Source organism: Chrysochloris asiatica, unplaced genomic scaffold (assembly GCF_000296735.1).
Source record: "Chrysochloris asiatica unplaced genomic scaffold, ChrAsi1.0 scaffold00014, whole genome shotgun sequence".
NCBI classification, from domain to species: Eukaryota; Metazoa; Chordata; class Mammalia; order Afrosoricida; family Chrysochloridae; genus Chrysochloris; species Chrysochloris asiatica.
Window position 1 is genome coordinate 8,174,726 of NW_006408532.1, and position 12,960 is coordinate 8,187,685.

At 43.0% G+C, this 12,960-nt stretch overlaps 1 protein-coding gene across 2 annotated transcripts in view; it reads left to right on the forward strand.

The window, feature by feature from the left end:
• PPP2R4 (protein phosphatase 2A activator, regulatory subunit 4) overlaps positions 1-12,960 on the forward strand; it is a 50,487-nt gene that overhangs the window by 6,675 nt on the left and 30,852 nt on the right. The window contains exons 2-3 of one of the 2 annotated variants that reach the window (XM_006834858.1): positions 3,150-3,247; positions 7,936-8,022. In XM_006834858.1, the coding sequence (XP_006834921.1) occupies positions 3,150-3,247; positions 7,936-8,022 (185 nt within the window). The remainder of the gene's footprint in view (positions 1-3,149; positions 3,248-7,935; positions 8,023-12,960) is intronic. The other variant, XM_006834859.1, reaches the window with a different exon arrangement.

A 12,960-nucleotide genomic window follows, 5' to 3' on the forward strand; every position in this document is an offset into this window, starting at 1 on the left:
CAGAAGTACAATTAAGTGTTCTGGAATACTCATATTTCTCAATGTTGTCCATAGCTTGTCATGATCCACACAATCGAAAGCTTGTCATGATCCACACAATCATGGGTGAGAAGGAGCTCTGGTGGCCTAGTGCTTATGAATCAGGCTGCGAACTGCAAGGTCAGCAGTTCGAAACTACCATCTGTTCTGCGGGAGAAAGATGAGGCTTTCTGCTTCCATAAAGATTTACAGCCTCGGAAACCCTATGCAGGGTCACTATGAGTCGGAACCAACTCCATGGCACATAACAACAATAACAACAATCATGGGTGAGAGTCGCAAAGACTGTAGCTCGAAGGGATAATTCCCTACACTGTCCAACCTGAGAGAAGAAAAGAGAGCTCATTTAATTTAGTCTTTTCTTTTGTTGTTGTTAAGTGCCATCGAGTCGGTTCCGACCCATAGCGACCCTGCCTAGGGTTTCTGAGGCTGTAAATGGGAGGTTGGTAATTTTTTTCAAATGTTTTTAACCATTTGTATTATGAAGTGAACTTGTACTACAAAAATATGTGTTGTAAATCCTAACCTCTACGCTTGTTTTGGACTCCAGGTGTGGCGCTGTACAATAAGCACTGGACCATAAGGTCAGCAGCTCAAACCCACCATCTGCTCCTTGAAAGCCCTATACAGGGTTGCTATGAGTGGGAACTGACTTCACAGCACTTAACAACAACAGCAATGCTTGTGGTTATAATCCAGTTTGGACTAGGGTTGTCTTTGTTATGTTAATGAGACAATTAGTGTAGGGCGTGTTTTGAGTCAATCTCTTTTGAGATATAAAACAGATCAAACAAGCAGAGAAGCAAAGATGGAAGAAGAAAGATGCCAAGGCACATGAAGAGTGCCCAGAAAAGACAAGGACTTTCTTTAAGAACAAACGAGAGAGAAAGCCTTCCCCTAGAACTGGCATCCTGAATTTGGACTTCGAGCCTTCTATAAATTTCAGGAAAATAAATTAGTTTGTTAAAGCCATCCACTTGTGATATTTCTGTTGTAGTAGCACTAGAGAACTAAGAATTTTATACAAGGAATGGAGTGCTACTTTAATAGATATCTAAAATGTAGAAGCAGTTTTGGATTTTGTTAATGGGTAGAAGTTGGCAGAATTTTAAGGTGCTTCATAGTAAAATCCTAGATTGCCTTAAAGAGACTGTTGGTAGAATTGTGGACCTCAAAGGCAGTTCTGGTGAAGGCTCAAGAGGAGGTAAGGAGAGTTATGGAGAAATCTCTATCATCTTAGAGAAAACATGTGGTGCTAGCAACAGAGTGGTGCTAGGATTGTGGTGCATTAAGTGGACAGTGTAGGTTGGACTGTGCTTTTTATGCAGTGGCAAATAACTTGTCTGAAATTTTCAAATGTTTGGTGGAAGATAGAATTTGTAAGTGATGAACTTGGTTGAGGATACTCTAAGCAAGATCTTACAGGAGTGATGTGGTGCTTGCTCCTTGCTGCTTATAGTAAAATGTGAGACAAAAGATATGTACTTAAAAATTCGCTGTGCAATATGAAAACAGAATTTAAGCATTGGAAAATTCTGTTTTACAAATTAAGGACATGTATCCTGAAACGTTTACCAAAGTAGTGGCTACAAAGAGGGTAAACCTGTGACTGATAGATCTAACCAACCACTGCAGAAAACCCTGCAGCTTAATCTGAAGGGATTAAAGAAGAACAAAAAAGAAGGCTGTTTGCCTCTTGAAATTCTGCAGGCAGGAAACAGGCCCAATGATCTACATCTGTTGCCTACCAAGAAAAGAAAAGGACTGACTATCCTTGGAGCAGTTTGGAGATTAGCAAAACTGTTGGAAGTAACACAAGAAGCTGGATTCTTGGTTTAAATGGGTGGGGCCATAGTCTTCTAGATCTCAAAGGACAGCCTCCAAGTTTTCAATGAGTTGGTTCTTCACTAACTCTATTTTGAAATACAGGGTTGCTACCAAGGTGTGCCATGGGGATGGGGTTGCCACCCAAAGTAGAGTGGGTGGGGCTGCCATGCCTAAGGGGCAAAAAAAACAGGGTTTGCTGGACCAAGGGGGTGGGGTTGCTACTCAATTGGACTTGGAAAATGGGACCTGTCCGAAGTTAAGGGAGCAGAGTTGCTATCCTGCTGGACTTGAAAGACAGAGCTGAAGCCAATGGGCCTCCACCCAGTATCCAGAGGATGTAGCCAACACCCAGAATCTGGAGGGCAGAGTCATTGACTAAATGGTCTGAGAAACCATGATTATTTTCAAACTTTGAGAGCTAAAGTAATTTGCTCTGCTGGGTTTTAGACTTGCTTGGTGTCTATCATCCCTTCTTCAAATTATTTTGTTTATAATGGAAATGTTTATGCCTGTTCTTCCATTGTGCTTTGGAAGCAGATAACGTATATTGTAGATTTCACTTTGTGGTTGTTGTTGTTGTTAAGTGCCTTCGAGTCAATTCTGACCCATAGCGACCCTGTATAGAATTTCCAAGGAGCTACTGGTGAGCTTTAACCGCTGACCTTGTGGTTCAAACCAATTTTGCAATCCAGCGCATTAACCAGCAGCACCACAACATAGTGTCAGATAAAGAGATAGTTTGCCCCAGGAAGGAATATGCCTAAAGTCTCACCCATATTTGATTTAGATATGATTTTAGACTTGTTTTAAGACTTTTGGGATGATATGGTAGGATAAATACATATGACAAAGACATGAATTTTGGGGGACCAAAGGGTGGAATGCTATGGATTAAATTGTGTCCCCCAGACTATGTTGTTATAAATCCTAATCTCTATGCCTTTAGTTATAATCCCATTTGGGAATGGGTTGTCTTTGTTATATTAATGAACAGGGTTAATGTTGTTGTTAAGTGCCATGGAGTGGTCCTTACTCATAGCGACCCTGTATAGGGTTTTTGAGACTTTTAAATCTTTACAGGAGCAGAAAGCCTCATCTTTCTCTTGTGGAGTGGTGGGTGGGTTTAAAGCACAGACCTTGTGGTTTTCAGTCATTACTCTGTCCTGGGAGTAGATGACTGGTTTCTTCTCTGGTTTAGATGTTGGAGTCTTGCTTTAAAAATGTGTATGTGCTGCGTGGAAGGATTTTATTTACCTGCTTGCTTTTTTATTTTCTTTGTCAAGATTCTTCAGAGGAGATCCCTACAGCTGCTCAGAACTTCATCATTCCAAAAAAGGAGATTCATACAGTTCCAGACATGGGTAAATGGAAGCGTTCTCAGGTATAGTGGCGTATGCAAGTATTGGGTTAGAACCGGAGCGAGGCTACATTACTCCTCTGGGAAACTTGGAATTTTTCTAGACTTGGCAGGGCCTTTGAGCTCTTGGTCCTTCTTACTCTCTGAGCTTGAGCTGTTTTAAGCTCGTGTGAGAAGTGACAGAGGAGCTCTCAGCTGTCCCTCCTTTTCAGGGACAGTACTCAAAAGATGCTTCTGCCCAAAGGTCTTTAGGGACTGAGGGCAGGGGAACTCTGGAGAGCTCTACTCCTGATTCTTATAAGTGATTGGCCATTGATGTTATTGTATTGGCTGAATATGCATGTCCTAAGTGTGGCGCTGTGAGATAAAGCACTGGACTGCCAGGTTGATTTGAATCACAAGATTGGCGGTTCAAACTCACCAGCCTCTCTTTGCTATGAGTCAGACCTGACTCAATGGCATTAAACAACAACAAATGATGGAGTGGGCCACTTGGTTTCTTTGGTGAAAGTAACAGCAAGTCAGAGAGTCATCAGATCTGAAGATGAGGCGGTTATCGCACGTAAAAGTAAACTCAGGCTAGGCATGTGGCTGACTCTTAAAAACATCAGGAAGCAGGGCCTAGAACACTGAATAGGGGAAAACAGGAAGTCCCTTCTGTGCAGACCAACTTTCTTTGCTGGGCTGTTCGAATGGTGGGCAGGAGATAGTTGGCATCTTTTAAACATACGGTATAGGTGTTTGAAAGATTGGGACTGAGAAAAAAGAAACCCTGTTTCAAATACCAGAGAAAACCTCTGCCTAGTTCCAGTCATTGCGGTGGGGATTGTCACATGTACAGAAGGATAGGGCCAAGGGTCCTCACAAGTTTGGCAGATGCCTATAAGGGTCTACTATATTTCCATTGAACCAAACCCTAGAGCTTCCTTCCATACCTTATCCTAGTTGTGACTTGGAACCTCATAGGCCGGTGTGGTTCCTCTGTCACAAGCTAGCACGCTAAATATTTGGAGATGGTTATTGTATATTATCATGGTCTCCTCAAGTCTTTTCCAGAATAAGCAGTGCCCTCAACTACTTCTCAAAGGATATGGCTTTAATTTCTTTCCTCATCTTGGTTGCACTACTTCTGGATTTCTCAACTTCTCCTATTAGTCATTCTTTGTGGTAAGGGACTATCTTGTCCATCATAGGATGTTTAGCAGCATCCCTGGCCCTTACCCACTAGATGCCTGTAGTAACCCCTGGCTCCAGTTATGATAACCAAACATATCTCCAGATATTGCTAAATGTTCCATCGGAAGAACTACTGGTCTCCCCTGAACTTGATTGCTGTATGTAGACATGGCTTTAGTTTCTTGCTTTCCCCTCTAGATATTTTCCAAGGAGGATTAAGTGTTTATGATGTGAGATGGGATCTATGATTATTCCCAGTTTTTCAGTGAGGAAACTGAGAAGTAAAGAAATTTAGCAAGATGGCACAGTTAGTAAGTAATTGAAATGAGATGCAGAAAATTCATGCTCTAGAGCCCCAGATGCTGATCTACATTCTAGTCTGTTTTTGTAAATGAAGTTTTACTGGAACATAGCTACATTCATTTGTTCACATATTATCTATGACTGCTTTCGTGTTCCCACAGAGATTTGGACTGATTTGAGAAGTTGAGGCCCAGACTGTTTGGTCAACAGAGCTTTTCCAAATTACTTTGTAGCCCTTTGCAAGAAAAGTTTGCCAACCCTGCTCTGAACACCAACATTTGTTCAAAAGTTTTGGCTACTTTTTCTTCTGGAGTGTATGTTCTCTGATAACTTGAAGCTCTGGGCTGCTATTTTCTCTTCCTTTGACTTAGACAAGGTGCCTAACCTGACTGAACTCAGTTTCTTATATTTTAAAATGGGTTGTTTAGAGGCCAAGATACCTAAAAGCGCAAAAAGCAAGTGGCCCAGTACTTGGTATGTAGTAAGCCTTTTTTGAACCACAGACACAATTATGATTGCTATTGTTTTATTATTCTGTCATGATATGCACAGTCATGTTTTAAGAATGCCCTGAGTTTTAGTCACTAGAGACTTGGACCTATATGGGATGTTGTCCCTTGTTGCTTCCTATTGTTGCATTCCAGAGTACTTTGTAAATTGGAATGATTGTGACCACTGCTTGCACTAAATCAGTTAGGACAAGGGCTCAAATGTGTCTTGGGCTAGGAGAATTTCTGTGGGTTGTCTACCTGACCAGCTGCATGATCTCTTATTTCTACCTGAAGCCAGTCCACAGGGTGGCAGGAAGATGTTGACATATTAAGTGGTTAGTCATAATTGTCTCAGAACTTACTTTAGGCACCTCTGGCATCTTTAAGGCTTGGGTAAAGAAGGAAGAAAATAAGTGGGAAAAGAGATGGGGAAGAAACAAGATCAAATAGGAGTTACTTATTCCTAGGACCTGCCTCTCCAGAGGCCTCTGTACTTTCATATTCCTCTGTTGGGTAAAACCTGCAACCCTGCAGGGAAAAGAGTGCCCACTTGGAAGCTGGGTGCCCACTGGATGCCTTTGTGCAGAAACTACCACCTCCTGAGGGAGGATAGGACATCTGCACTGTGTCTGGACAGTCTAACCTGTCCATGGTGGGGAAATACACAGATGATTACTGAAGGAGGGACTGTGGTGTGAAATGAAGGGACAAGAGCTTCTTCGTGATATTCTTTAACTGGCAGTGTAGTATACTGGTCAGGTGTTCAACCACTCAGTTTTGGAGTTAGACTGGCTGAGATCTGATGAAATGTGGTCTCAGGAGACCTTGGGCAAGTCATTTCTGCATCCAGATGAGGATGGTTTCCATCTCATGGGGTTGATGTGTAAAGAAGCTGCTGGCAGCAATAGTGAGTACTCAGTATATGCTGGTTGGCAGTCTAGGGGTTATTGTTGTGGTTGACTTGCTGGCTTTTTGAAGGTTGGGTGTTTGGTTTTGCCATGCAGTTAATTACTTAATATGGCCCATTCTAATCTTTGGGTAGGACTGTGTAGAATAGGGTGCTTGTGGCTCACCTAGGGGATTGGATAGTATGTTACTAATACAAATGAAGTATAAGTGTGGATTGTTGTTAAGTGTGGTTGAGGTGGTTCCGACCCATAGTGACCCTGTATAGGGTTTCTGAGGAGTGGCTAGTGAGCTTGAATTGCTGACTTTGTGGTTCAAACGACTTTGTAGTCCAGTGCATTAACCCATAGCGCCACACCAGGACTCCATAAGTGTGGGTGGTGGTGGTGGTTCTGTGCCGTGGAGTCGGTTCTGACTCTTAGCGACCTCGTATACGGTTTCCGAGGCTGTAAATCTTTATGGGAACAGAAAGCCTTATCTTTCTCCCTTGGGACCACTGGTAGTTTCGAACTGCTGACCCTGAGGTTAGTAGCCTGATTCGTAACCCACTATGCTCAAATAAGGTATATGGAACCCTCATGAGGGGAATGGTCAGTTTTGCCACCTTGCTAGGCTTAAAAGAGAGCCAATTCCAAAGTAAATGGAAAACCTCACTACCACCAAGAAAGAATAAACGGAGCAGAGTGTGTCCTTTGGTTCTGGGGTACTTCTGCTGGGAACTTCTAGACCTAGGAGGCAACAGTAACTCTGGAGATGGTGAGAGATGATGAGAAGCAGTGGCAGAGAAATAGCCATGGCAGAAACCAGAGACAGTGCAATAGGCTTTGTAGCTTGTGGAGCGAGAAAGCTGAGCACCTTGGGCAGGGGGTTTGCTAGAGAAGTAGGGTGTCTCTGGACCCTTTTTGGCAAAGCTAGAGAGCTTTGTAACACTTGCCGGAGTATAGCAGTGGCTGGACCAGCTCAAGAGACCAGGGAGAGGCCTGCCTGTATACATGACCAAGACTTTGTCCTAAACAAAGATTCTATCATAAATCCTTCCAGATCCTAAATTGTGACCTGGTATTTCACTGATTCTTGTTGTTGTTGCTAAGTGCCGTTGACTTGATTCCAACTCATAGCAAGTCTGTGTAACCCTATGTAAGTATAGAGTTTTTGAGGAGTGGCTGGTGGGTTTGAACCACCGACCTTGTGGTTAACAGTCCAGTGCTTATTCATCAGCAACACACTAGGACTTTACTGTGGTGGTTGTTATGTGCTGAGGTGTCAGTTCCAACTCATAGTGACCCTGCATAAGGTTTCTGAGGCTGTAAGTCTTTACAGGAGCAGAATGCCTCATCTTTCTCCCATGGAACAGCTGGTAGTTTCAAACTGCTGACCTTGAGTTTAGCCGCCCAACTCATAACCTCTACACTACCTTAAAAGCTCCTTAATAAGCCCCATAATTAATGAGTTTATCTGTGAGTTCTGTGTGGCCGTTGCAATGGATTCTTGAACCCTGCTGAGCCGTAGAGTGCCATGAGAGGAAAGGCTTGGTGTCAGAACTGATGAAAAGGTTGGAGAGAGGAGGCATGTCTGACCTCCACCTCATAGGAGTTATCAGCCTCGGCCTGTTGCTGCTGAGGGTGATTCTCCCTGCTTGTGAAGTTAGAGGAGGTCAAATGTCTTCACCATGACAGTTTTACAGGTGCTATCTTTCTTTTTTCTGTGACCATATTGGGAGTCAGAGATAGCTTGCTGTGCTTTTTTATAATTGAGTAGATCTGGGGGCTGGCTAGGATGTACAGGGTGGTGGACCTGACACCTCTCTATATCCCTACTCCTTTTTCTGTTTGGTAGGCATACGCAGACTACATTGGATTCATCCTCACCCTCAATGAAGGCGTGAAAGGGAAGAAGCTGACCTTCGAGTACAAAGTGTCTGAGGTAGGCAAAGGCAAGGATCCTGCTGTGACTGGCTTTCCAAAAATAGCTCAAGAAAGTCACGTGTGCTGATTGTCCATAAGTGGGACAATGCAGAAAATAAAGACCACCCAAGCACAGGTGCTGTCAACATGTAGTGTCAATTTTTCTAATATTTTTTTAAATCTGTGAATAGATGTATATTTATAAAAATAGGATCAAAGTAAACATGCGCTATCATTTGTGTTTACTGGTGTTTTTATATCACTTTAGATCAGGATAGATTACTAAAGAAGTGAATGTGCTCCTGGAAGAAAACACTAAAAGGAGCATAGATAACATTAACCATAAAGCTGGCCTCTCCCTACTGTTCCTCCTTATACCCAATGCCCAGCGGTGTTCCCAGTTTGAGGAGCATTGCTCGAACCTTCTGCTCACATCCCAGGACATTGTGAGGAGTGACTTTCCTGCTGTGTAATGACTGCCTCATTGAGTTGTGCCTTGTTCATTTCAGTACCCCCCTAATTTTAGATTTTTAGTTGTATCCCCTAAGCATTGCTGCTCTTTGGGTATTTTTTCTAAGGATTCACTCCTTGAAGTGTAATTGCTGGATTGCAGGACATACTTTTTTTTTTTTTTTTTAACTTTTATTATGAATTATGTGATAGTTTAAATGGAAGAACATTAGCTTTACATTCATCCTATCGTATATCGGTATTGCCATGGTTACAATCCCCTCCAGGCATCATCAGTCAACCAAAGGGTACACCCCACAAGCCTACCCCTGGTGGTCAGCACACAACCCCTCTCCCTCTTTGGGTCTAGAGTTCCCAGCCACTCCATCTCTCCACGTCTTCGTCTCTGCCTTCATCTCTGGTATCACTGTTTCTCTGGGTAGGGTTCCACACTCCACTCTTCTCCTTTGATGGTCCCAGGGGCCTCCGCTCCTGGCCTGCAAAGTCACCCAGTTCCTTCCTTTTGCTACAAAACGTCTACCTTTACATTTCCAACCCTCTCAGTCAGTGCTGATAACAATTATTCACTATTGTGCCACTAGAGACCTATTCCCATCTCCTTTCATTAGTCCTGCCCAGACAGATTGAATGCTACTCAGTGGAGATTCTACCTTCCTCTGCGCCCTCTGGATCTAGGCTCCCTCTTGAAAGCTTGTAAGCCAGTCACTTCCTGCCTTTGTAGCCCCCTCATTTTGGGTAGCTGATATCCAAGTTGCCCATCCCTGTCTATCCTATATATTGAGGGGGTGGGAATGATCCTCACTGTAAAGATTTGTTCCCTCAATTGAGCTACTGCATCCATAGGTGTAGGTCAAGTTAATCAAATTGTATCAGATTACTCTTTTTTTTTTTCCTCTTCTGTCTTCTAGTTAAGCTCTGATCATTCAGCCATTGAAGCCAGTGCAAGTGTGGTTGTTCTTGTGCATATGCCCTCTCTTCTCATCAGCTGAATGCTTCATTCTCCACTCTAGTCCTCTGTGGCTGTGTGACTGACTCAGGGCCCAGGAGTCCCCAGGTCTTGCTAAACTGCTTGCCAACCAGGTCCCCACCCGGGTTCCCAGAAGTCTATTGAACCTGGTTGGTCTTAGCTCGCAGCTTCATTGCTGTTTTTCCCTTAAATCCTCTTACCGCTGACCAACGTGGTTACCAGTCAGAGTACTTGTCTGCTTGTGTATTCCCATTGAGTGTTTTTTTTTTTTTTTCTTTCACATTTTTATTGTAAATTATGTGATAGTTTACATGGGAAAACATTTGCTTTACATTCGTCCTACCTTATTTCATTTCACTACAATGATTACAATTCCTTGCATGCATCATCAAACAGCTTAAGGGTATACCCTGCAAGCCTGCCCACTGGCAGTTAACACAGAGACCCTCTCCCTCCCAGAGTCCAGAGTCCCCAGCTGCTCCATTGATCCACATCATCGTCTCTGCCTCCATCTCTGGCGTTGCTGTATCTCTGGATAGGGTCCCACACTCTGGTCTTCTCCCTTGATGGTCCCAGGGTCCTCTGCTCCAAGACTGTAAGATCAACCACTTCTCTCCTTTTGCTACAAAACATCTACCTTTACATTCGCAACACTCACAGTCAGTCCTAATAGCATTTATTCACTATTGAACTCCAAGAATCTTATCCCCATCTCCTTTCATCAGCCCTGTCCAGACAGGTTAGAAACCACTCAGTGATGATTCTTTACCTGTACCTTCTGAAACAAGGCTTCCTCTTGAAAGCTTGTAAGCCAGTCACTTCATGCCTATGTAGACCCCCCCCCACCCCATTTTGGGTAGCCAATGTCTGAGTTGCCCGTCCTTGTCAACCCTGTGTACCAAGGAGGTGGGAATGATCCTTGCGGTAAAGATTTGTTCCCTCCCCCCCCCCTTTTTTTTTTTTTTTAATTTAAGGTTTTTATTGTGGATTGAGTGAAAGTTTACAGGGCAGATCATCAGTTTTACATTCAACAAGTCATACACCTTCTTTCATTACAGTGATTATAATCCCCTCCATGTACCATCAGTTAACAGTATTTCTTTCTATCCACTTTGGCTTTTAATAAAAACAGCAAAAAAACACTCAGGAATATATAATAATTTAAATGTCCAAAGGGCACGTTCTGCAAGTCTGCCTCCTGGCCACCTGCTCTTAGTCCCTCTCTTCCCATGAATCTAGAGTCCTCAGCTGCGCCCCCCTCCATGACCCCATTTTTGCCTCTGTCTCTGGTGTCGCTGCTTCTCTGGATAAGGTCCTGCATTCTGCTTGTGCACTTCTCCCTTGATGGTCCTAGGGTCCTCTGTTTCTGGACTGTAAGATTAACTATTCCCCTGTTCTTGTTGCACAACTTCTGCCTTTACAATTGTGACAGTCGCAATTAGTCATGATAAAAATTATTCACTATTGAATTATACAAATCTTATCCCCATCTCTTTTCACGACCCATCTAGACAAGATGAAATCTATTCAGCGGGGACTCTACCCTCTCCCAAACATTCTAAACTAAACTCCCTCTTGAAACCTTGTAATCCAGTCTCTTCGTGCCTTTGTTACCCCTTCATTTTAGGTAGCCAATGTCTTAAGTTGCCCATCCCTATCTACCTTTTGTACAGAGGGGATAGCATTGATACTTGATGTGAAGACTCCTTTCCTCTGTGTTGGTATTTAGAGTTGCTACCTCCATGAGTATAGGTCAGGTTCATGAAATTGTAGCAATTTACCCTTGTTCCCTTTATCAAAAAAAATTTTTTTTTTTTGGTAATTTTCCTCTAGTCAAGTTCTGATTATTGAGCCATCGAGGCTAGGTCAAATGGGTACTATCTGCAAGTTTGGGTGTTGTTCTGCATCTCCCCTCACTTCATATCAGCTGGATGCTTCACGCTCAGCTCTAGCCCTCTGTGGCTTACTAAGCCCTTTTCCATGGGCTCACGTGTCCTGAGATCTCACCACACTTTGGACCCACCAGCCCTTCCTCTTCTTTCTCTCATCTCCAGGTCAACAGGAGTCAATGGACTGTGGTTGAACTCAGCCCATTTCTTCATTGCTGCCTTTCCCCCACTTCCACTCACCAGTAGACCAATGTGGTCGCCAACAAGCTTACGTGCTTGTTTGTGTGTTCCCTTTGAGTTTCAGTCTTAGAGGGGACTTTGTCCTGAAGGAACTTGATTGCTAGCCTTGATGTCTTCCTGGTGAACAGCTTGCATATTCTTGTAGTAGCCAGTCATGCTGATGTTTTTGTTTTGGGTTTTTCCTGATGATCTTTCTTTGAAGATATATCTTCTGTCACTGTAGCTGTTCCAGGCTGGTCTGCTTGTCCTTTCTAGTGGGAACATCCCACTTCATAAGGTTCTGGATGTGACTCAGGATTCCACCTAAGGTCCTATACTCTTTAAAGGCTTTGCACGAAGCCTATTTCACTGGGCAAGTTCTAGAACCCCTTTTAAGTATTCCAATCAGCTATAGGCTGAATACGGGCTTACAAGTTTTCTATAGTAATGTTTCCCAACATTCCTTTCTATCCCACTCAAGTATCTATTTTACAATAGGCAAGGAAACAAATAATCATAAGACAAGCATTTTTAATATTACTTCCCCTCTTCAAGCTATACCTAGATCCCTGTATCCCAGAGCCCTGTTGTTCCAAGGTTGAGCATGCATCACTATTCACCTCTGTCCCACTAGGCCATGCAAACCTGTGTCAGTGTTCCCCTATCTTGTTCTTCCACCTCCTCCCCCTTCTTGTATTACCCTCCCTAACACCGGAACTAAACCCCCACCCCAACCCCATTGTTGTGGTTACCTTATATCCCGTTAATTCTTCATTTAAGACAGTCTATTTTATCCTGCAATCTACCTGACCTTCCCACTACCTGGATCTCTGTTCCTCTGTGTTTATACCTTCTTTCACATTGTAATTGTTTTGATCATAGACTGACCTCCCAGATCTCTGTTCTTATTATTTTATTCTGTTCTTGACTTTTCCATTTGTTGATTTAGTTCAGAGTGATGCTACCACATATGGCTTTCTCTAGTTGTTTTTTGTTCTTGTTTGGTTCTCAGTCCACAGAACTTCCTTTATGATGTTTTTCATCGCAGGGATGGCTTTGGCAAAATCCCTTAGCTTCTGTTTATCCTGGGATGTTTTGATTACACCATAGTATTTGATTGACAGCTTTGCTGGGTAGAGGATTCTTGGGTGGCAGTTTTTTTCTTTCAGGGTTTTATATATGTCTCCCCATTGCCTTCTTGCCTACATGGTTTCTGTTGAGAAATCCAAGCTAATTTCTGATTTTTTTGGCTTTTATTGTTACACTTCTCTTTTCCCTAGCTGCTTTCAGGATTCGCTCCTTATCTTTATAATTTTGGAGAGCTTAATTATTATATATCTTGGTGATTGTCTTTTAGGGTCTATCCATCCTGGGGTTTGTTGAGCTTCTTGAATGCTTATCTTTTCACTTT